General features: G+C 38.4%; 1 protein-coding gene across 1 annotated transcript in view; it reads left to right on the top strand.

The window, feature by feature from the left end:
• Positions 1-10,066, top strand: part of TFPI (tissue factor pathway inhibitor) — a 55,097-nt gene extending 45,031 nt beyond the window's left edge. The window contains exons 8-9 of the mRNA XM_056111961.1: positions 8,465-8,644; positions 9,972-10,066. Coding sequence (XP_055967936.1) covers positions 8,465-8,644; positions 9,972-10,066 — 275 coding nt within the window. The remainder of the gene's footprint in view (positions 1-8,464; positions 8,645-9,971) is intronic.
• The last annotated feature ends 15,543 nt before the right edge of the window (positions 10,067-25,609 follow it).

Below are 25,609 nucleotides of genomic sequence, written 5' to 3'. Positions count from 1 at the left end.
TTGATATCAGTCGAAACAAGCCCATGGCACAAATAGAATGTTATTCATAAGGTTTTTCCCATTAAATAAAAATCTTCAAGTAGGATATGAATATTCAAAATATAGTTGGACACTATCATTGTTATAAATAATAGGCATGTATATTTAATGTTTTTAAATTATATTAGAAATTAATTTCAGTTTTGTTCAGTATTGCTAATAAATATTTTGGTAGCCTTAAATTTGTTTATTCTTAATTATCACAATTTTTAAAGTGAACATTAGAACACATTTACATTCAATTCTCTTGACGTGATGTTTGAATGCTAGTTAAGCACAAAGATTAATTTTCTTTTTTAATTTTTATATTTTAATGTTAATAGGATACTGAGTTGATCTAAATGGTTGTGCCTTATGCTTCCTGAGAGAGAATTTTATTAAATGTTTTATAAGCATATCCCTTTGCGTACTAAGAGTAAAAGATCTGTTCTTGGTAGACTTATGAGAATACAGTCAAACTAATGTTTTTTTTTCACTCCAAGTATGAGAAGAATTATTCTAAAACTTTCTTCATATGTACAGTTTTGTCAAAATCATGATGAAAGACTATAATAATTGGTTCTATTGACAGTCCTACTATATATGATGCACTACAATTTGGCAATGCAATCCAGTAAACATTATACATCATGCATATAGCAATATAAAAATTCAATGCAGTACCATAAATACACTCAAATTCTACCTCTTCCATTTACAGGTTGTGAAAATTTAAAATATTTTTGCCCTCTCAGCAAATTTTCCCACTGTAAAATGAGGATGGTCACAATTAAAGTACTTTTTACTTCCTGAGTTTTGTTATGAGGTTAAATTAGTCAATATGCATAGCTCACTTTGAACAGTGCCTAATAAATATTCAGTGTTTGGTATTCTTTTTTATTGCCAAAGTGGATCTGCGAACTGCCTCCATACTCCTCCTAACATATGCCTTTAGGTTATAACAGCTTTATGATATTTGATGGGGGAGGGAGAAAGAAAAAAGAAGCTTCAGTTAGACTTTCAAAGTTTATTGCCAACTCACTCTGAAACTTTCTCTCTGACAAGAAAAAGAGAACACATATATTTGGTCCCATATTGCTTTCTAGCAGTCTCCAGGCTAAAGGAAAAAAATAATTGGATGTCATTTTGAAGGCCACTTGGGTTACTGAAAGTCTCTCCTGATTACATAAAAAAAATATGATCACTATGCATGGCCATATTTTACGTAGGTGTGAAAAATTAAAACAGAAAATCAATTATTTTTGCTTGCTTATTATTGACTTTCTGGGCAAGGTGCTACGCTCACCAATTGCCTAATAACAGACAGCTAAACCCATTATTCTAAAATTAATTTATGGACTTGCAAGAGAATGTCATCATCACCCATTTGACCTCCTGTTTGGGATGTGATTACATAAATAGCAATGTTACAACTGTGGAAATTTACTGGAAAGAAAATGCTCCCATCAACTAAGGAGTTGCATGCTCACTTGCATCACCAACACTGTTGACAACTCTGAAAAACTCAGTTTTATCAACAATCTATATCTTATATCCACAAAGAAGCTTTCTGTTTCTCATTATGAGTTCTTTGACTTCCCTCATAATTCAAATATGCCTGCATGTGAATACATGTAATTCTGGCACATATTTGCTAATTTTCTGGAAGCTGATTTTCCATAAATAGATAACTTCTGGGAAACCTCTATTGGCCCTTCTTCCCGCTAAGAGCACTACTGGTGAGAAACAAACGTTATGCAGCATTTTATCTCTGCCAAGACTGCTATCTTCCAAAGACAGTCATCCTAAGTGACCACTATCTACTTTGGTTAATCCCTTTCTTCCTAGGTCATGACTGGTTTTAACAAACAATTTTTTTTTTTTGGTCTCAGTCATGAGCCTTCCAGAGAAGTGTTTTTCAAACTTGAAGAATATGCATATACCATTTGAAAAAATTACTAACTTCTAATTAATTACTAAACCAGGTTGTCAAGAAATTTGAATTTACTTTATATGAACAAGAAAAATAGCCAGAATATGCTTTGATCATAACAAAACTATAAGATAAATCTAACTCATCTATGAACATATTATTACAAACTAATGCACAAGCACACTAACAATACTAATTTTATAGCATGTGGCTTTTATTGGGCTAGAGCAATAGCACAGCGGTAGGGCATTTGCCTGTGCGCAGCCAGCCTGGCAGAGCCAGGTTCGATTCCTCCGCCCCTCTCAAGATACGAGAGAGTATCTCTCCCGCATGGCAAAGCCTGGCAAGCTACCCGTGATGATGTAAGTCCTCTTTAAAGATTTGGAAGAATTCACTAGTGAATCCATCCGGACCAGGACTTTTGGGCTTGGGGAGACTTTTTATTACCATTTCAATTTCCTTGATGGTGATAGGTCTGTTCAGGTATTCCAGGTCTTCTTGGTTCAGCCTTGGGAGTCTGTAGGAGTCTAGGAATTTATCCATTTCCTCGAGGTTTTGATGTTCCATGGCATAAAGCTTCTCAAAGTACTCCCTGAGGATCCTCTGAATTTCTGTGGTTTCTGTTGTAATGACCCCCTTTTCATTTCTGATTCGGTTTATTAGGGTTTTCTCTCTCCCTTTCTTTGTGAGTTTTGCTAGAGGCTTATCGATCTTGTTAATTTTCTCGAAGAACCAGCTCTTGGTTTCATTGATCTTTCGGATTGTTTTTTGGGTTTCCATCTCGTTAATCTCTGCTCTGAGTTTTATTATTTCCTTTCTCCTGTTCGGGTTGTGCTCCTTTTTTTGGTCCTTCTCCAAGCTCTTAAGCTGTGAGGTTAGGTTACTTATGTGTGCTCGCTCCTCCTTCCTGAGGAATGCTTATAGAGCTATAAACTTTCCTCTTAACACAGCTTTTGCTGTGTCCCACAAGTTTTGGTAACTCATGTTCTCATTTTCATTCGTTTCTAGGAATCTTTTGATTTCCTCTTTGATTTCCTGTCTAATCCACTCGTTGTTCAATAGCGCTCTGTTTAATTTCCAGGTGTTTGATTTAGTTTTCTGTTTTTGTGTGTGATTTACTTCTAATTTCAGTGCATTATGGTCTGAGAAGATTGTTGATACAATCTCTATCTTCTTAATTTTATGGAGGCATGTTTTGTGGCTCAGCATGTGGTCAATCTTGGAGAATGTTCCATGTATGCTTGAGAAGAATGTGTATTCAGCTTTTTTTGGATGGAGTGTCCTGTATATATCTACTAAGTCCCTTTCTTCCATTGTTTCCCTCAGATGAAGTATGTCCTTGCTAAGCTTGAGTCTGGTTGATCTATCAAGAGGTGACAAAGCAGTGTTGAAGTCTCCCACTAGTATTGTGTTGCTATTGATGTCTTTTTCCAAATCTATGAGTAGTTGTTTTAAGTACTTTGCTGGTCTCTCATTAGGTGCATATACATTTATTATTGTAAGTTCTTCCTGTTGTACAGATCCTTTGATCAATAAGAAATGGCCTTCACTGTCTCTTATGACCTTCTTCACTCTGAAATCGATGTGGTCTGATATTAGGATGGCTACCCCAGCTTTTTTCTGGGAGCTGTTTGCCTGTAGGATTGTTTTCCAGCCTTTGACTCTGAGTCTGTGTTTGCTTTGACTATTGAGATGTGTTTCTTGCAGGCAGCAGAATGTTGGGTTCAATTTTCTAATCCATCCTGCCACTCTATGTCTTTTAATTGGTGCGTTTAGCCCATTGACATTGAGAGAGATTATTGTTATGGGATTTGTCCCATTGTTCTGTTGAAATTTGGTGTATTTCAGTGGCCTTTCTTGCCTTAAAGTAGCCCATTTAGTTGTTCTTGTAACCATGGTTTTGAGTCTATGAAGTTCCTGAGCTGTAGTTTGTCTGTGAAACTGTGTGTTGTTCCTTCTATTATGAATGAGAGTCTCGCTGGGTAAAGTATTTTGGGGGAGGCATTTATTTCATTGAGTTTTTTCACTATGTCCCACCACTGTTTTCGGGCCATGAGGGTTTCATCAGAAAAATCAGCTGTGAATTTTAAGGATGCTCCTTTGTAAGAGATTTCTTTCTTCGATCTTGCTGCTTTCAGAATTTTGTCTCTGTCTAAGATTTTGGTCATTTTGATCAGAATGTGCCTTGGGGTATTTTTATTCAGATTTCTTCTAGCTGGTACCCTTCGGGCCTCCTGAATGTGGTCACAAGTCACATAAATTAAAAATTGAGGGAAATTTTACACCAAACCATAGTAGGTAGAGAGTAGAGGTCAAATTTTAAAGTACTTTTATTTTAACATTTACAATGACAAATTGTAACTAAAGAGTAAGAACAGTTTTCGTCACTGAAATTAATAAGAAAATTTTTGTTATTAGAATTTTTAATTTCTAACTGTTAGTAACCAAATTTGCTTATTTAAGTTATGAGGTGGTTCATAAAACTTATGTTTGATACTAACATAAAATAAATATGCGTGTGCAATGAGAGTAAGAGAACATGGTAAATATTCCAAGTGAATATAGGTTCTAAATTCACTTAACAGATTTCAGGAAAAAGTTACATATACCACTTTACATATAAAACTGACCTCAGAGCACTGCCTTTCAACATAGCAATGACACTAAATTGTGAAAATTGCTGGCAGAAAATAAGAATTCTGAATTCTGGAAACCTCTCAGAGTTTCTATAAATGGAAGATATTCAAGTTGTTATTAATGGCAAGATCAAGACAGAAAGCATTCAGTTATTAAATTCCCTTTGGAAAATTAACAGAAATCAGGTTAGTGTCTTTTTATTCTATGTTAAACTTCTGTGAATAGTTATTATCTAGGCCAAATATCACTTGGTGCATTACTTCAAAACCTTTATATTTCTTTTATTGTAGATAACAAAGTCTGGATTTTGAATAGGTGAGTGCTTATGGTTATGTAGAGTAAAAATGTTAATGAAAAGTAGTCAAGCTCACAAGATACAAAATTTTTGTTCAATTTCCTGGGGATGAAACTCAGGTCAATTGAATGCAGGGCAAGAGGTTTACCTGCTATATACTCCCAAGCCCCAAGCAGAATTAATTTCTGAAGAGAGCACAGATCTTTAAGAGTTCTAGCACAGCGGTAGGGCATTTGCCTTGCACGTGGCTAGCCTGGCCGAGCGGGTTTGATTCCTCCACCCCTCTTGGAGAGTCCGGCAAACTACCGAGAGTATCTCAGCTGCACAGAAAAGCCTGGCAAGCTCCCCGTGACATATTCAATATGCCAAACACAGTAAAAACAAGTCTCACAATGTAGACGTTACTGAGCCTGCTCGAGCAAATCAATAAACAACAGGAGGACAGTGCTACAGTGCTATGTATTCTGGTATATGTCTATTAACTAGGCATTTTGAACTTTAAATAGAGTAAGGCTATTATTATTGGTAGTGATATTTTAAAAAATAAAACATTTAATGACATGATAAAAATAGATCAATTTCCTCATCTTTAGAGATTATTTGGGTGGTAATAAAGACACAGAAATATTGAAGCTATAATAAACCACCCACTTCATTATGTTAATATCTTAATTACTTTGTGGTTTATAGTAGAGGAACCAATGATAGAAATTCTGCCCATAGTTCAAATAAGATGTGTTTTAATTTACATATGTAGCACTGTAGCACTGTCCTCCCATTGCTCATTTATTTGCTCGAGCGGGCACCAGTAATGTCTCCATTGTGAGGCGTTGTTTCTGTTTTTGGCATATTGAATACGTCACGGGGAGCTTGCCAGGCTCTGCAATATGGAGGGATACTCTTGGTAGTTTGCCAGGCTCTCTGAGAGAGACAGAGGAATTGAACCAGGTTGGCCACGTGCAAGAACAAAATCCCTTCCCGCTGTGCTACTGCTCCAGCCCATATCAGGTATAATTCATGTTCCAGAAAATAATGTGTATATGGACACCCAACTGAAAATAACTTATTGTTTTATCAAAAATTTAAGTTATGACTACATATGTACCCACACATAGATAGTTATATATACGTATATAAACATATTTAATGATTAATTTCAGAAGTTATATTCAAAATATCTCTATTTTTAGCATAATAAACCAAATATTTATCTGGGTAGAAAGTGAATTGTATTTGGTCATATTGATATACTTATACTACTAGATATTAAAATCAAGACAAGAAAAGTGAAGCAAACAAGCAAGCAATTGTCATATAAGGTCAGAGTTGAATGAACGCTCATGGAGTAAAAGAATAAACTTGTCATGAGGGAGAATTTAAATCTGTACCCCAGATCCCAGTCAAAAGCAACATGTCAAACACTTCTGAAGGTTTGATAACCTAAAAGTTATTGTGGCTTAATACATCTGGTGTATAAAATGCTATGAAATAGAAGCACAAGTAATTTTTCATCATGTCACACAACTATTATAAAGTCTCTGTGAGTGTTAGTTGAGAATAGATAAAAAGGAATATTGATTTTCTTCCCCCGATTTTCCTGTTTCTCAAATCAGGTTAATTATTTGTGGTGTAAACACAGATGATGGTTTGGAAGCTCATAGAGATAAAAGTTTCAGTGAGTGAATATCGTTCTCAAAGTCTGTGCTTTAAAGTTGATGAGAATTCACAGTACACATGATGAAAAAGAGATTTAAAATAGTAGAGCTCAATTACAACATATGTTTTGACTAACATAAAACTCTTCTTATATAAACCATTTTTAGTGATATATTTTCTTAATTTTTAGGAGGTTAAGAATAGTTTCTCACTACATGGATTTGGATTTGGATTTTTGTAATTAGTAATCATATACTGTAACCCCCAAATAGGATGGTAACAGATGATATTGACAACATGATTTTGAATTATAGCACAGCGGGTAGGGCATTTGCCTTGCAAGCGGCCAACATGGTCGACCCTCTGCCCCTCTCGAAGAGCCTGGCAAGCTACCGAGAGTATCTCGCCCCCACAGCAAAGCCTGGAAGCTACCCATGACGTATTCGCTATGCCAAACACAGTAACAATTGTCACAATGGAGATGTTATTACTGGGCCCACTCGAGCAAATCGATGAACAACAGGACAGTGACAGTGACAGCCTAAGTTTCAAAAGGTCCTAGGAATTTTACTTTAAATTTTTGTGTATAGACTCAAACACATAAATAAAACAATATTCTCTGTGATTACAGTTCTTGTTTTTGACATGACATGACCTTTCTAAAATTTCTTCTTATTTATCATGTAATAATATCATTTCTTTTTGTATAGTTTTCAGAACTTCTCCTATTCTGTCATTATAATGAGACATTCTAATCTTCATATAAGTAACTCGAAGGCATAAAGTGGCTAACATACTTACATCAATTAAATATTACTTTTCATTCTTCCTCACATATTTAGTTGTCTTGTATTTTACAGTATATTCATCTGGGGTTCACTTGCCATCCAACTATTTCTTGCTTTCTACAACACCTTTTTGTCTCCACTGACTTCTGGATTCCTCAGTTTTATTTTCTGCCAATGTTGAACATTTAACAGATTCTCTGTCTTTGTTGGTTGTACCATATACCACTATTGACCAAGCCATAAAAGTTTTCTTATACTCACCATCTACCAACAGCATATCTGCAGTATCTAAAATCAAGAATTTTAGTCCTGATGTTTTCTTTACTTTTATTGCCTTTGGAAATTTCTAAAGGAAATAGAAACTGCCATTAGACTGAATAATTTATCTGCCTTGCCTTATGGAAATAAACGTTCAGTTATTATCCTCGTTGCCATTTTTTCTTCTGTTTTTAAAAGTGATGGTTCCATTGACTTATCTTAAACCATAAATTTTTTGACTTACTCTCTTCAGCAATATTCCTTCTTTTGTAATGATACTAACTCATCTAGAACTGATACTTCAATTCATGAGAATATTTTTGTAACTAGGTCATATCATTTCTTCTGGACTCCTTCTTAGTAACAACTGAATTCTTGTTCTCCAAATTGTGATTATTTTAAATCATTAAAAACTTTCAAAGTCAAGAGAAGATGCTCTTCCTCAGCTTCTGGTTTTATGTTATATAATAAATAATAATTTTGTCCATAGGATTTTTCTCCAAAGTTAGGCATTCATGAACAATTGATATATGAAATTGATAAACTTTTAAAATGAAGATTATTAATAAATTTTCTGAAATTAAATTGCTGAATCATGATTGTTTCAGATACATAAACAAGTTGAACATAATAAAGTATAATCCCCACTTTCCTTTCAGCAAATGTATTAACTTTTTTATTTATTGGAGAAAAGCCTTAATACAGTAAACACCTAAAGATGGGTTAAAAATTTTCCTATAATTAAAATACAGGTTTTTATTAAGTACCACTTTTATGCATTCATATTATCATATATAAGTAAGCATTATCTATAAATAATATGTGAAGTCACAGATCAACTATTATTTACGACTAACCATGTTTTCTTTTTGTTCTTAGAATATCGTGGTCCCTCCTTGTGTAAGACCCCAGCAGACAGAGGTCTGTGTAGAGCAAATGAAACAAGATTCTACTTTGATTTCAGCATCAAAAAATGCTGCACATTTTCATACAGTGGATGTGGAGGGAATGAAAACAATTTTGTTTCTAAAGAAGACTGTATTAGAGCTTGTAAAAAAGGTATAGAGGACTTTTTTCTTATTAATCTTTAGAATAATAATAATAGTTAAGCTATGCATGAATCTGTTATAAATTATTTATATATTTTTTATTTATTTTTTTTATTAGTGAAACACCATGAGGTACAGTTATAGACCTACAAATTTTTGTTCTTGGGTTTCAGTTATACAATGACCAAGTACCCATCCCTCCACCAGCACCCATACTCCACCACCACGGGTCCCAGCATCCCTCCTACCCTCCATCTCCCCCATCTCACTCTGCCTCTGTGGCAGGACATTCCCTTTTGTTCTCTCTCTCTCCTTTTGGGTCCTGTGGTTTGTGGGTGTTGGGAGGATCCTTCCAGAGTGGAAGAAGCATGCTGTGAGTAGACTATAGATAACTTATTTATATTTTATTAAAAACAAAGTCCTTTTTAAAATTAATGTGATGCTTTTAAAATTACAGTTAAATAATATTTCTGGATTTTTTAACTACAACTCTCCTAATGTGTCTTCATAAAATAATAATCAATTTTAAACAAATTTAAATTTGAAAAACTAACTACATACAAAGTTTTTATGTTTAAAGATTATTTTTAAAAGACATTGAAGGGCCAGAGCAATAATACAGTGAGTAGAGCACTTGCCTTGCACACAGCAGACCCAAATTTGATCCCCAGTATTCTATATGGTCCCCCAATCACTGCTAGTAGTAATCCCTGAGTGCAACATCAACTCTAATTCCTGAGCATTGCTGGTTATGGTACCCAAATAAACAAAAATATATTTAAGCTTTCTTATAATGCTCAAAAGTTTGATATATGTATTAGATTTCTGAATATAGAAATGTTTATATGATAGAATACTATATAAATTTAAACTATGATTCCTTGGGCCAGAGCAATAGTACAGTGGATAGGGTATTTTCCTTGCACACAGCTGGCCCAGGTTTAATTCCTGGCACTTCATAGCGTCCCCCAGAGTCTGCCGGGAGTAATTCCTCAGTGCAGATTCAAGTGTAACCACTGAGCACTGCCAGGTATGACCTAAAAACAAAATAAACAAATAAACCCCAACAACTATAATCTTTGATTTCTCAATTATGTTATAGTAGATATCCACTATTTTTAATAAATTAGCATAAATTTCTAACTGAAAATAAATAATGAACATCAATAACATGTTTATGCATTTTCCTAACTTTAATATGTGCAAAGAACTTTCTTAGAAATGTGATTTAAACAAATCATGTATGTTTTGGTGAATCATTAAATGTAAAATTTTAAGTGAAGTATGTTCTTCTGTTCCTTTATCATTTATAAATTTGTTTCTCTTCTCTTTTATAGGTTCCTTCTGGAAAAGAGTAAAGGGCAGTTTGATTAAAACCAAACGAAAACTGAAGCTACCAGTGATAGTAGTACATGAAGAAACTACAAATTAAAATACATTGATTTTAATGTCATTAAAATATTCATTCTACTAAATATCTTGTAGAAACTCCTTATTACAATTTCTACATTTTGTTTTCCAAAATTTTAAAACTATTTTTATGAATTTTTTCTTTATCTGAATATCATGGGTCAGCTGCAATCAATACATTTGTATCACGGTTCCCATTTCTTTTTATTTTTTTATTTATTTGCTTTTTTGGGTCATACCCGGCTATGCACAGGGGTTACTCCTGGCTCATGCACTAAGGAATTCCTCCTGGCGGTGATCAGGGAACCATATGGAATGCTGGGAGTCGAACACGGGTCGTCCGCATGCAAGGCAAGCGCCCTCCCTGCTGTGCTATCGTTCCAACCCCACAGTCACCATTTCTGATCTAATCACATTTCTTGTTTTAGAGCTGTAACTTTTTAACTGACTACTATAAATTAGGGCGTTTTCCTTGTATGCAGCCGATCTGGCTGACCAGGGTTCAATTCCTCCAACCTTCTCAGAGAGCCGGGCAGGTTACCAAGAGTATCTCGCCTGCACTGCAAAGCCTAGCAAGCTACCCGAGACCGGGATGTATGCAATATGCCAAACACAGTAACAAGTCTCACAATGGAGACATTACTGGGTCTGCTCAAGCAATTCGATGAACAATGGGAGGGGACAGTGCTACAGTGCCACAGTGCTACTACAAATTTAATTTTTCTTTCTATTCCTGTTTACCATTTATTTTGGTATCCTGTTTACAAATTGTCATAGGACTAAGCATGCCATATAAGTTAAATTCCCATTTAGAAATTATCATTTAAAAATGTGTTGCCAGTTTTCCTGATCATAAACATAATATAGTTAGAAAAAGAAATGTAGCTATTAAAGATGAAGCATTTGAGGGGCATTTGCATCTCACATGGTGATAAGCATCTTCTGATAAATCTAACCAAACTGCTTATTCAGAAAAAAAGCTAGTTGTGATACAATTCTGTCATGTGCTTCCCTCCATAATATTCTTTTTCTCCTCAGCACTTACCTGTACCTTGATCTATCTTGGTTCAAACCATATTTAAATACTGTTCTCCTTTTCATGGGCCTGCCTGATTTGGGTTGTGTTTTGTTAGTTAACATCTTACTATACCAGTAAATAAAGTTGAATGGTTGTGTTAAACAAATCATGATAGAAAGAAATTTGGTTAGGTTTAATGGCAATAAGAAAATTACTGAGATTTAAAGACGACCGCTGGACTAGAGCTGTTACCGACTGGATACCACGGGATGTCAAAAGACCGCGTGGCTGCCCACCTACCAGATGGTCAGACTTCTTCATCAAGATCATGAACAATTGGTTTGAGACTCTTCATGTTCCTAGAGCGAACAGACGCCATTGGGCTACACTAGCACGTGACAGGGACAAATGGAGACACTACTGGCGCCCGCTCGAGCAAATTGACGATTAATGGGAAGTCAAGTGATCAAGAAAATTACTATACACAAGGCAGACCCAACTGACCCGGATTCAATTCCTCCACCCCTCTCAGAGAGCCCGGCAAGCTACTGAAAGTATCTCGCCTGCACAGGAAAGTCTGGCAAACTACCCACGATGTATTCAACATGCCAAACACATTAACAACAAGTCTCACAATGAAGACGTTACTGGGCCCGCTCAAGCAATTTGATGAAAAGGAGGACAGTGACAGTGACAGTGACAGTATTTCCTATCTTTAGTATTTGACAAAGTGCTTTCTTACCAAAACTAATACTTATCAAACTTCCAGAAATTATTTATCTTTGGCCTTTGTATATAATGCAATCAGTAATTGATGCTTTAAAAAGATAAAGCACATTGTGTTCCGAGCAATACTGCAGTGGGTTAGGGTTCTTGCCTTATGCACAGCCGACCTGGGTTTGATCCCTGGTATCCCACATGGTCAGTTTCTGAGCACCACTAGAATTAATTCCTGAGCACAGAGCCATGAGTAACCTTTGAGCACCACCAGCTGTAGCCTTAAAGTCACAACAAAACCAAAACAAATAAAAACTCCTAAAAGACAAAACATGTTATTTCTGAAAAAAGTTTAAGAAGATTTTTAACAAGGAAGACACTACTGAAGATTTATGTACTATTCACTCTCAGGGTTTTGACTTTCCTCTGGAACTAATTAACTTTATTTATATCTATCATACTATGTAGTCATGTTTAATCTGACATTGAAGTAGTTTATTCTTCAGTCTATAATATTTACCTCAAATTTCACATTGAAATTTGAATTTATCATCTAGAAACTAATCACTTCAGTCATTTAATTCAACTTAATGGCCTCTCAAGCAACAATATACCATGTTTGTTTCTCAGAGTTGATTGCTTGAACCAAATTTTTAATTTCCCTCATATACGACATCTAATGAGTCTCTAAATGTAACTTTTTTTCCCATACAGCACATTGAACTCCCTGTTTTTTAAACAATACTGCATTCTTCATAACTATATTTTAAATACTAAGAATTCAATGTATTTTTCACCACTCAAAAATTCTTCAAGAACTGATTAGTTGACACTTAATCCCATAACACCTCCCAAACCTATGTCATATTTACCTACTCTTTGCTTTTGGCTAGTTCAGGCTTGTCAAAAATATATTCACTAGCTGAGATCAACACCAGGAGGATTACTCCATAGCTTAGAGGCCAGCCAGGCATTCTAGGGGAAAGGGCAGCTCAGTTAGAGAAGGGAGCACCAAATAAAGGGTGTTTGGAGGATCCTCCCAGGATGGGAGATGCATGTTGAAAGTAGACTATGGACTGAACATGTTTGCCACTCAAAGCCTCTTTTGCAGACCACAACACTCAAAAGGAGAGAGAGAACACAGGAGATTGCCCTGCCACAGAGGCAGGGTGAGATGGGAGGGATGGGGTTGGGAGGGATATTATCCATGGTGGTGGAAATGGGCACTGGTGGAGAGATGGGTATTTGATCATTGTATAATCGAAACCCAAGCACAAAAAATTGTAAATCTACAACTGTACCTCATGGTGTTTCACTAAAAATAAAAAATAAATTAAAAAAAAAACAAAACAAAAAAATATATTCACTGTCTATTGAGTTTATCTATAAGACCATTGCATTTTCAATTTATAATATGAAAAGTCTACTAGTACAATTGCAAATCATTTTTTAATTCCATGGTATAAATAAAAATTACATCATTACAAAATAGCATCTATCAATTCATTTAAAAATTTTATATCTTGATTTAATATATTTATTACACAAGTAACTCTTGTAAACATATCTTTGCTATGGAATTATAGACTTTTGGAAATCAAAAATTACAGACTTTTGGAAATGAAAATCCCTTGAAATATGCCTTAATGTCATACATAGATCAAAAAAAAATGTTAGATGGAGCGGCAAGTGCAAAAATATGTTAGATGGAGTGGCCACCAAAGACATATAAATAGCCTATCAGTGAGCTAATTGTTTTCCCAAGCAACCATTCATAAATTCATTAATGAAAAAAGAATGAGATGGTTTACAATGTTTAATACATGTAAATGTAATTTTTACTATCTTTTTAAAATAAAGACTTCTGGTGGCATTGTCTTTCTTTGTTTTGCATAATCAAATAAACCTACTTGATACAACTATGAATCTTATAGCATTGCATATACATGTTTATTTTATGTTCTAATTAGTAGTTCATGCTAAAGCTGCTCAAATGATTTAATCTTTTACAGTGTAAGAAATAAAAATATGACTATAAATAATAACATGGCTGTTGCATTCACTCAGTATTTTACATTCAGAAAAATTTAGTGCTTTTCACATATCAGAAATAGAGTCCTAAAACAAAAAATTACCATAAGCTCAGGTAGAATTTTGCTTCCTTTAGCTGGAATTTGAGATCTTTCAAAATTCTAATGTGCGAGCATATATAAGATATATAAGTTCTCTTATTGCCAAACAAACTATTATAATGTCTCATAATCTGTATGTTCTACATAGTGTATTCTAACTTATGCATATATCTAGCGATCATTTCTAACAACTATATAAATTTGCCATGTATATAAAATGTATAAAAATACATTTTATTTTATTTGTTCATCGATTTGCTCAAGTGGATACCAGTAACGTCTCCATTGTGAGACTTGTTACTGTTTTGGGCATATCGAATATGCCACAGGGAGCTTACCAGGCTCTCTTGTACACGTGAGATCCTCTTGGTAGCTTGCTGGGCTCTCTGAGAGGGATGGACGAATCAAACCTGTGTCGACTGTGTGCAAGCAAACGCCCTACCCACTATGCTATCACTCCAGTCCATACGTTAAATAATAAAAATCAACTCTGAATATTGAAGTTTGCCTTACCTGTGCCTGCAGAATATCAATAGAACAAAGAAAATAATACAATCTATTTTTTTATGCAACTAGTGATGGTGATCTAACTGGGATTGGCTGTGTACAAGACAAACACCTAACCTCTACTATATTTCAGCCAGCCCCATCAGCTTCTTGAGCTTTTTCATCTGCTCCCGTTTTTTATCTGGTTTGGTTTTCCTCTCTTCCTTCCTTCCTACCTTCCTCCTTTCTTCCCTTTCTCCTTTCCTCTCGTCCTCCCTTTTCCCCACCCCTTTCCCCCCTCCTCACCCCCACTTCCTGGCTCTGCACTCTGAAATCACTCCTGTGGTGGTGGTGCTATGGGGAACCATATGGGACATCAATGATTGAACTCAGGTCAGGTCCATGCAACACAAGTGCCCTAGAGCTATCTCTCTGATTCCATTTATCTTGTTTTCTTAAAATTAACATTTGTATTTACTGTCCCCCCTCACACACACACACTTTTGACTTTCAGTTTTCTCTGGACAACTTTATATAGATTCTACTATTCAGATCAGAGACCTTTGATCTTGCCATTTGCTTAGACCCGGTCTCAACTTCTCTAGCTTCTTAGGTTGTGTCTTAGCTAGAATTATTCAGATCAGTTTCAAATATAGTACTGATGGTTATTCATTTAATCATAGTGAGAAGGAGAGAAAAAGAATTTTACAGGCATTCCATAGTGTAACGTAGTAAATAAAAGCAGCATTAGAACAATATAATGATTTCCTCATCAGTTTCTTCACAGATGAGAAAATATTTGGGCCCAAGAAATCTGATCCAAGACAGGGATATATTTGATCACAAAACTGAAAAGACCAGGGTTTACTGCTTTCAGTGTGGATGATTTAAGGTCTCATGTTCTCACCCAAACTATCTTTATCCCTGATTCTACTGTCTGACAATTTGGCCCATATTTTCTAATACCACAGTGTTTAAAGATAACTTTCAAAATAGCTAACCCCCTCTCAGGACAAAGATTCCTAGGGCAACTTGTACTCTCTTCAAAGAGTTTATAGGTTTGTTTCAGGCACACTCCATTAAAAAAAAGTAAGCTAAACTTTAATAAAATAAAAAATTCTGATTTGAAAAACAAAATAATTATTAATTGAATGATTAGTAATTATTAATAATTATTGATTAATAATTATTATTGATTAATTATTTTACTCAATGAATTCAGTAACCAAACTGGAGGTTGTAGGTTTATAAAAATTGAAGAAATGAAAGAGAGGGAAAGGCAATTCTAGAAAACAAAATATGGTTTTCAGGGCCTTAAGTAGGAGATTGTACCCTACAAAAGAAAATTATCAAATCTACACTCATGCGTGCACGTGCGCACATGCACACACACACACACTACATTTTAAATACTATTGTTTAAGAAAATATTCTAGCTACAGAAAATAATGTGGATAGGTATATATAGAGAAGTAAAAATTTTAAAGTTATAGATCCCTATGGGAAGAATAAAGGTAAGACAGAATATAGCTGAATGTGAAGATCTGAGGTTAAAAAACAGCTTTTTAATTAATTTTTATTAGTGAAACACCAGGAGGTACAGTTGTAGACTTACAAACTTTTGTGCTTGGGTTTTGATTATACAATGATCAAGTACCCATCCCTCCATCAGTGTCCATTTTCCACCACCATGGATCCCAGTATACCTCCCACCCCCATCCCCCTATCCTACACTGCCTCTTTGGAAGGGCATTCCCTTTTGTTCTCTCTCTGCTTTTGGGTGTTGTGGTCTGCAAAAGATGCATTGAGTGGCAATCATGTTCGGTCCATAGTCTACTTTCAACATGCATCTCCCATCCTGGGAGGATCCTCCAAACACCCTTTATTTGGTGCTCCCTTCTCTATCTGAGCTGTACTTTCCCCTAGAATGCCCGGCTGGCCTTTAAGCCGTGGAGTAATCCTCCTGGTACTGATCTCGGCTATTCTTGGGAATTAATCTCCTATTTTGTTACTTTATGTCCCCCAGATGAATGCAATCTTTTTATGTATATCCCTCTCTTTCTGACTCATTTCGCTTAGCATGATACTTTCCATGTAGTACCACTTGTATGTAAATTTCATGACTTCATCTTTTCTAACAGCTACATAGTACTCCATTGTGTAGATGTACCAAAGTTTCTTTAACCAGTAATCTAAAATCAGCTTTTTTAATTGATAAAAGCCTTGAGTGTTCATTGATCTTTTGATTATGTACTTTAATTGCTTTGCTTAAAATTAAACTTAAACATGAAGTCTTTCTTTCACTTTCCATTAAGACTGTGTGGAAGTTTTAGTGTGCCCTAGAAATGACCACCTTATGCTACAGCATGGAGATATTATCAAAAATATCACTTAATCACTTAACTTCCCGTTAGTAGTCGATTTGCTCGAGCGGGCACCAGTAACGTCTCCATTTATCCCTGTCACGTGCTAGAGTAGCCCAATGGCATCTGTTCGCTCTGGGAACATGAAGAGCCTCAAACCGATCGTTCATGATCTTCACGAAGAAGTCTGACCATCTGGTAGGTGGGTGGCCACGCGGTCTTTTGACATCCCGTGGAATCCAGTCAGTAACAGCTCTAGTCCAGCGGTTGTCTTTAAATCTCATTACGTGACCAGCCCATCTGATTTTTGACACCTTGGCAAATGAGACAGCGTCCCTGATTCTTGATCATCGACGGATGTCGGAACTCCGGATTCTTTCTCTCATTTGAGTGAACCGTGATATTCCAAGCATAGCTCTTTCTATTCTTCTTTGGGAGACCTGAATAGCGTTCTCATCCTGTTTACGTAGGGCCCAGGTCTCTGAGGCATATGTTAATGCAGGAAGAACAGTGGAATCAAAGAGATGTGCCCGGAGCCGGAGGTTCTTCGTCCTCTTAACTATTTCTTCAACGTTCTTGAAGGCGTTCCAAGCCGCTCTCTTCCTCCTGCGCAGCTTGGGTGCCAGGTCATTTGTCATGTTGACTTCTCGACCTAGGTACACATACCTGTTGTATTTGGAGATGATCGTTCCATTGAGAGCGAATGGGGCATCAGGAACGAGGCTGTTTCTCATAAACATTGTCTTCGTAAGATTCAGCTGTAGTTCTACCTTTCCACACTCACTGTCAAAGTCGGCCAGCATTTGTGCCGCTTGGCTGATGTTTGGTGTTATTAAAACCAGCAGGACCATACTCCTGTTCAAGATTGGAGACATCCATGACATTGGCAACTATCGCCCGATCTGCCTATTGTCTGTCATCTACAAGTTGTTCACTCGAGTCATCCTAAATAGGATTGGCAGAACACTAGATGAAGGACAACCATGCGAGCAAGCCGGGTTCCGCAAAGTATTCAGCACCATCGACCATATTCACACAATAACCAAACTCATTGAGGTTTCTCGGGAGTTCAAGATGCCACTCTGTTTAACGTTCATTGATTTAAAGAAGGCCTTTGATTCTGTTGAGACGGAAGCGGTCATTGAAGCCCTAGTCAATCAGGGCATTCAAGCCCCATACATCAAGATCCTCCGTGAGCTGTACTGCGGATTCACTATCAGGATCTCACCATTCTACAAAGAAGTGATCGTTGATGTCAAGAGAGGGGTTCAGCAGGGTGATACCATTTCACCGAAACTCTTCAGTGCCACCCTCGAGAACATCATGCGACGACTGGAATGGGAAGGAATGGGATTGAAGATAGATGGTCGGTAACTACACCACCTCCGCTTTGCTGATGACATTGTTTTTTTTTTAATCAAAAATAAAAGTGAATGGAAATTGTTGGTTTCTTTTAAATCATGGAATATCTTAACTTTTATTGAACTAATCTGGGCTACAATTAGGAACCACTTAAAAACTTAAACCAGTATTAATACTTCTTAAACCAGCATTAATACTAATTGGTGAGTGGGCTTGTTTGCTATTTAATTTCTTTGATTTTATATTTACTGATCTTTAGAATGAATATTAACTTCATTAATATTCATTTATATTAAAATGAATATTAACATAGTCTGCCCCCACGCCTGGCTGTCCTCGCCAGGGCCCCTTGGAGGGGGGCAGATTGAGTTTCCCATCCCGCCCCAAGCAGAGCTCTGGCAGCTGAAGACCTCCAGAACCAGCCACAACCATGCTGAGACTACTCTCCACATGCATGAAGGTACCGGCAGAGGAACAAAGGCATGCGGGTCCCGTGGCTGAGATCTCCAAGTCTGCTCGGATCAGGGCTGAGCATCCTCCACCCAGATCCTCCATCTTCCAGTAGGCAGGGGTCACACCCACCAATTGCTCCCCCCACCCCCCCGGCACCATGTACTCCCATCAACGGCCAAGACCCAGAGTCTATAAAACCCAGCTCCTGGAATCTTATTATCTCATTCTTACTTTGGACAACCTGACAGGCTATGGAATGTAACCTGTCCACCCGGCAGAGTCTGGCAAACTCCACATGGCATACCCAATAGGCCAAATACCAGTAACAATTATGGGTCTCATTATCCTAACCCTGAAAGAGCCTTGAATATGGAACTTTTTAAAATCTCTGGGCTAAGACCAAGGAGACGTTAGTGGGGCCTGCTCGAGGCAATCCACGAACAACAGGATGATCGTGATAGTGATTAACTTCATATAAGAATTCTAGTTTTAACATTTTAGGACTGTATGAGAGTGTTTACTACTCAAAAGCATCTAATATCAATAACGTTAAAATATAGAGATGTGGGGCTGGAGAGATAGTACGGCAGGTAGGGCATTTTACTTGCACCTGGCCATCTCAGGTTCCATCCCTGCATCCCATCTGTCCCCTATGCATACCTCCAGCACTAATTCCTGAGTGCAGAGCCAGAAGTAACTCCTAAACATTGCCCAGTATGTTCCCCCCCACCAAAAGTTAAGATATTCCATGATTTAAAAGAAATCAACAATTCTCATTCTCTTTTCTCAGTAATATTGCCATGCTGTAGTATAAAGCAGTCATTTCTAGAAGTCTGTTATAGCCCCTCAGAACTTATCTACAACTATAATTAATATTTTCAGTGTCCAATTGATGCCCAAAGATCTAAAGATTTTATGGGAACCTTGAATTTACTTTAACCAAGACACTCACTAATTTTAGATTTTGCTTATGGTAAGGATTTCAGATACCTCAATAGTATATACATACCACAGAAAATGAAGTGCATGTTTCCAAGTTATCAATGAATTTTAAGACTTTGAATCAATTTTGACTGTGTTTAACTTGCATTCATTATTATTCCTAAAAGAGCTAATAAAATTGAATTAAGAATAAATTATTTCTAGTGCTCCAAACTTCTATTTCAATCTAGAATTTATTACAAGAAAATTTTTAAGTGGCTCCTATTTGTAGCCCAGATTAGTCCATTCCAGTCAACATTTCAGTAGAAGTAATAGCAATTATTTTCTAGGACTTTTTAATTTTGGTATTGGGTTTTGGTTTGGGCATGACACCTAACATATTGGATTTTGATTTGGGGATTACACTCAACAATGCTCAGGACTTATTCCTGGTTCTATGGTCAAGAATTATTCCTGGAGGGGACCAGGTGACCATACATCTTTGAGATTTTTGTTTATTTACATATTTAATCTGTATTTTCATAAAGGATATCAGTTTAATATATTAAACTCTTTTTATAATTACACAATTTTAAATCAATTAGTTGAACTTTACATGTTTTTAGGAATGCAAATTCATATTTTTTCAAATGTGTATTATCCCATACTCCAAACACCAAGATATCACAATCCATTGAAACCCCTCACAAACTTAGTTCTCAAAGACCACTTCTCCTATGCTCACTTAATTTCTATAGCAAATCCATTGAGACCCCTCACAAACTTAGTTCTCAGAGATCCCTTCTACTATGCTCACTTAATTTCTATAATCAAAATCTACTGGTTTGTCTCATTGGGATTTGTTCCTATTCTTTGTTTCTTTATTTTTATCCCATGTATATATGAAATAATCTTTATTTCTCTCTCAACTTCTTTTACTTAGCAAAAGTTTATCCAGTTCTATCCACATTATGGTAAACGGCAATTTTCAGTTTTTCTTATGAGTAGAGAACTCTACTTTCCAGATGCTTTCATACTGAATGCCAGAGGAAAGTGCTACTTCTGTCTTCTAAGTCAATTTTGGGAATTAGAAAGTAAGAATTTTTACTTACCAATAACTTTTCTTGTTTTTTAAACATGTTCTCCACTTTCAACAAAATGTTCTACAAAATTTGTAAATCACTCTAGGGAAATTGCCAGAGAGTTTAAAAATGTGAACAGCTGTGTGCTACCTAAATGATTCAACATGTCAAGAAATTATTAATAACTCTAGAGATGAAGAAATAAAAAAACCACTTTTACATTAAAATATTTGTGATTATTCAATAAAAACATTAATTTTTAAAGATAAGTACATGCTATGGCCCCTTCATTGATTCCCAACATTGCATATGGTTCCCCAAGCCCTGCCAGGGCTGAGCACAAAGCAAGAAGATTAAGTACCTCTGGGTCGCTGTCCCTGTCCTCCCATTGTTCATCCATTTGCTCGAGCAGGCCCAGTAACATCTCTATTGTGAGACTTGTTGTTACTGTTTTTTGGCATATTGAATACACCACGAGTAGCTTGCCAGGCTTTGCCATGCAGGCAAGATACTCTCAATAGCTTGCCAGGCTCTCTGAGAGGGGAGGAGGAATCGAACCTGGGTCAGCCGGGTTGGCCACGTGCAAGGCAAATGCCCTACTGGCTGTGGTATCGCTCCTGCTCTTACCACTTGATCACTTGATCACTTGACATCCCTTACTCATCGATTTGCTCAAGTGAGCACCAGTAACGTCTCCATTCGTCCCTGTCGCGTGCTAGTGTAGCCCAATGGCATCTGTTCACTCCGGGAACATGAAGGGCCTCAAACCGATCGTTCAGGGTCTTGGCAAAGAAGTCTGATCATCAGGTAGGTGGGCGGCCACGCAATCTTTTGACATTTCGTGGAATCCAGTCGGTAATGGCTCTAGTCTGGCAGTCGTCTCCAAATTGCATTACGTGTCCAGTATGTTAATGCAGGAAGAACAGTGGAATCAAAGAGATGTGCCCAGAGCCAGAGGTTCTTCATCCTCTTAACGATTTCTACTCTCTTGAAGTCTTCCAAGCCACTGTTTCTCCTGTACAACTCAGGTGACAGGTCATTCATCATGTTGAGTTCTAGACCTAGATACACACAACTGTTGAATTTGGAGATGTTCGTTCCATTGAGTGCAAATGGAATGTGAGGAACAAGTCTGTTCTTCATAAACATTGTCTTCGTGAGATTCAGATGTAGTACAACCTTTCCACACTCATGGTCGGAGTCAGCCAGCATTTGTGCCACTTAGCTAATGTTTGGTGTTATTAGAATGATGTCATCAGCAAAGTGGAGGTGGTGTAGTTGCCCACCGTCTATCTTCACTCCCATTTCTTCCCATTTCAGTTGTCGCATGACGTTCTTGAGGATGACACTGAAGAGTTTCAGTGAAATGGTATCACCCTGCCAAAACCCTCTCTTGACATGGATGATCACTTCTTTGTAGAATTGTGAGATCCTGGTAGTGAATCTGCAATACAGCTCAGGAAGGATCCTGATGTATTGAGTTTGAACGCCCTGATTGGCTAGGGCTTCAATGACCACTGCAGTCTCAACAGAATCAAAGGCCTTCTTTAAATCAATGAACGTTAGAGTGTCATCTTGAACTCCCAAGAAACCTCAATGAGCTTGGTTATCCTGTGGATATGGTAGATCGTGCCGAATCCTTTTCAGAACCTGACTTGTTCTCATGGTTGTCCTTCATCTAGTATACCTCTGGGTCTGGCCCAAATAAATAAATAAATAAATGTATGTCACTGTCACTGTCCTCTTGTTGTTCATCGATTTGCTCGAGCAGGCCCAGGAAAGTCTCTATTGTGAGACTTGTTGCTACTGTGTTTTCGAATACATCACGGGTAGCTTGCCAGGCTTGCCGTTTGGGTGAGATACTCTCTATACACAAATAAATAAATAAATAAATAAATGAAAAGGAAGGAGCACAAGGAAGAGAAGAAGGAGTTGGAGAAGACAGAGAAGAAGGAGGAATAGAAAAAGGAGCAGAAGAACCTCAAAAGCTAGTCTATCTCTAACGTCTTTTACCTCTCCATTGGATATGAGTAAACTGTTAAATACAAACAAATATTTTAACATTGTGAACATAAAATTTAAAACACCAAATCAAATATAATAATAATGCCAGTGAGATAGCTGAAAGTACTAAAACTCACGCTTTGTATGCAGGAGCTCTATGCTCAATCCCTAGCATCACATAGTTCTTGGAGCTCCATCAGGAGCAATCCCAAGCTTTGACTCAGGAGTGTCAACTGAACAGCATTGGGTTTGGTGAAATAACCAAAATAAATAGTGAGACAACTGAAGAGAAGGGCCACATGGAGGGCGGGATCCACAGCTCCCGGAGGAAAAAAAAAAAAAACAGGTTCCAAAAAGAGCCGAGATCATCGGGAAGTCCCAAATGGGGTAGGTACCGCATCCTGCCTCCCCCAGATGGAACCCCAGTGACCAGAAGCCTCTACAAGCACAGCTCGAGTATGCGGGAACTAGGACTTTTCATCAAAACTGCGCGGCCGCTTATGCGGCCGTGCGACATCTCTCTATATATAAAGTAATCAATGGGAAGTAAATCACCCAACGTTTCTCCCTGAAAATCAGAGTTAAGTTTGGAGCACGGCCACAGCCCCAGAAACACAAAGACTTAATGCAGAACCCAGGAGCTTGGAGCAGAAAAGTGAATGGACTATGCGTTAATCCAGACCATCATGTCTGCCCGGAGGGGAAAGGGTGTTGCCCCATTCGCCCTCTCTTCTCTGGAAAGAAGGATGGCGGCCGCATGGGAGCCTTGTGGACAGCAGGTATGAGCCGGGGGTGTGGGGGCGACTAAAACCTCATTGGAAGGGGGCGTTCCGGTCCGTCCTTCACGCCCTACCGAGGTCACCATTTGCCCCCCACGAGCGGCTCTCCAGCACGGCCACAGCCCCAGAAGCACAAGGACTTAACGCAGAACCCAGCAGCTTGGAGCAGAAAAGTGAAAGGACTATGCATTAATCTAGGCCATCAAGTCTGCCGGAGGGGAAAGGGTGTTGCCCCATTCGCCCTTTCTTCTCTGGAAAGAAGGATGGTGGCCGCATGGGAGCCTTGTGGACAGCAGGTATGAGCCGGGGGTGTGGGGGCGACTAAAACCTCATGGGAAGGGGCGTTCCGGTCCGTCCCTCACACCCTACCGAGGTCACCATTTGCCCCCCACGAGCGGCTCTCCAGCACGGCCACAGCCCCAGAAGCACAAGGACTTAACGCAGAACCCAGCAGCTTGGAGCAGAAAAGTGAAAGGACTATGCGTTAATCCAGGCCATCATGTCTGCCCGGAGGGGAAAGGGTGTTGCTCCCTTCCGCCCTCCTCCCTCTGGAAAGAAGGATGGCGGCCACATGGGAGTCTTGTGGACCGGTCCGTCCCTCACACCCTACCGAGGCCACCAGTTGCCCCCCACGAGGCCCTCTCCAGCATGGCCACAGCCCCAGAAGCACAAGGACTCAATGCAGATCCCAGCAGCTTGGAGCAGAAAAGTGAAAGCACTATGCATTAATCCAGGCCATCATGTCTGCCCGGAGGGGAAAGGGTGTTGCTCCCTTCCGCCCTCCTTCCTCTGGAAAGAAAGATGGCGGCCACAATGGAGCCTTGTGGACAGCAGGTATGAGCCGGGGGTGTGGAGACAACTAAAACCTCATGGGAAGAGGGGGCGTTCTGGTCCGTCCTTCACACCCTACCGAGGTCACCAGTTGCCCCCCGCGAGCGGGTCTCCAGCACAGCCACGGCCCCAGAAGCACAAGGACTTAATGCAGAATCCGGCAGCTTGGAGCAGAAAAGTGAATGGACTATGCATTAATCCAGGCCATCATGTCTGCCCGGAGGGGAAAGGGTATTGCCCCATTCGCCCTCCTCCCTCTGGAAAGAAAGATGGCGGCCACATGGGAGCCTTGTGGACAGCAGGTATGAGCCGGAGGTGTGGGGGCGACTAAAACCTCATGGGAAGGGGGGCGTTCTGGTCTGTCCTTCACGCCCTACCGAGGTCACCAGTTGCCCCCTGCGAGTGGCTCTCCAGCACAGCCACGGCCCCAGAAGCACAAAGACTTAATGCAGAACCCGGCAGCTTGGAGTAGAAAAGTGAATGGACTATGTGTTAATCCAGGCCATCATGTCTGTCCGGAGGGGAAAGGGTGTTGCCCCATTCGCCCTCTCCTCTTTGGAAAGAAAGATGGCGGCCACATGGGAGCCTTGTGGACAGCAGGTTTGAGCCGGGGGTGTGGGGGCGACTAAAACCTCACGGGAAGGGGGGCGTTTCAGTCCGCCCTTCACGCCCTACCAAGGCCACCAGTTGCCTCCCATGAGCAGCTCTCCAGCACGGCCACGACTCCAGAGCACAGAAACCAATTTCTTAACTATCTGACTTTCCGTAGAAATACTTCCAGGGTCAATAAGTAAAATAGCAGAAATCCAAAACCAATATTTAATTCTTGAACCCAGCTGTAGAAAGCAAATCACTTCATAATGCTTTTTCAGCATGTCTGATTTGGGGGGTTGGGTAAACTCTAAATAATAGTGGTGAATCTTTTATTGAAACAATGAACCTAATCAAAGCAGATAGAGTGTTAAGTAGAATTCATCTGCCTCACAGGGACTGGGAGGGGTGGGGGTTGGGGTTTTATTCGGGTTGTTCATGGTAAACAATAAGTATTGGTAAAGGGAAATGTGTTTGATATTTGCATGACTGAGACCTAAACCTGAAAGCTTTGTAACCTTTCCCACAGTAATTCATTGAATAAATAAATAAATAAATAAATAAAAATAAATAAATAAATAGTGAAAAATATGTATTACATTTAGAGGGCCAGAGATATAGTACAGCAGGCAAGGCGCTTGCTCTGCATGTGTCTTACCAGAGTTCAATCCCAAGCACAATATATGGTACTTTGAGTCCTACCAGGAGTGATACCTGAGCACAGACCCAGGAGTAAGCCCCAAGCACTGCTAGGCATGCCTCAAAAGCAAACCAAAAATGTATATGGTAATATAAATGAAGGAGTTTTCATTCAAATCTACCTAGA

This window comes from Sorex fumeus, unplaced genomic scaffold (assembly GCF_029834395.1).
Source record: "Sorex fumeus unplaced genomic scaffold, SorFum_2.1 ptg000014l, whole genome shotgun sequence".
NCBI classification, from domain to species: domain Eukaryota; kingdom Metazoa; phylum Chordata; class Mammalia; order Eulipotyphla; family Soricidae; genus Sorex; species Sorex fumeus.
This window is presented reverse-complemented; position numbering and strand designations above follow the sequence as displayed.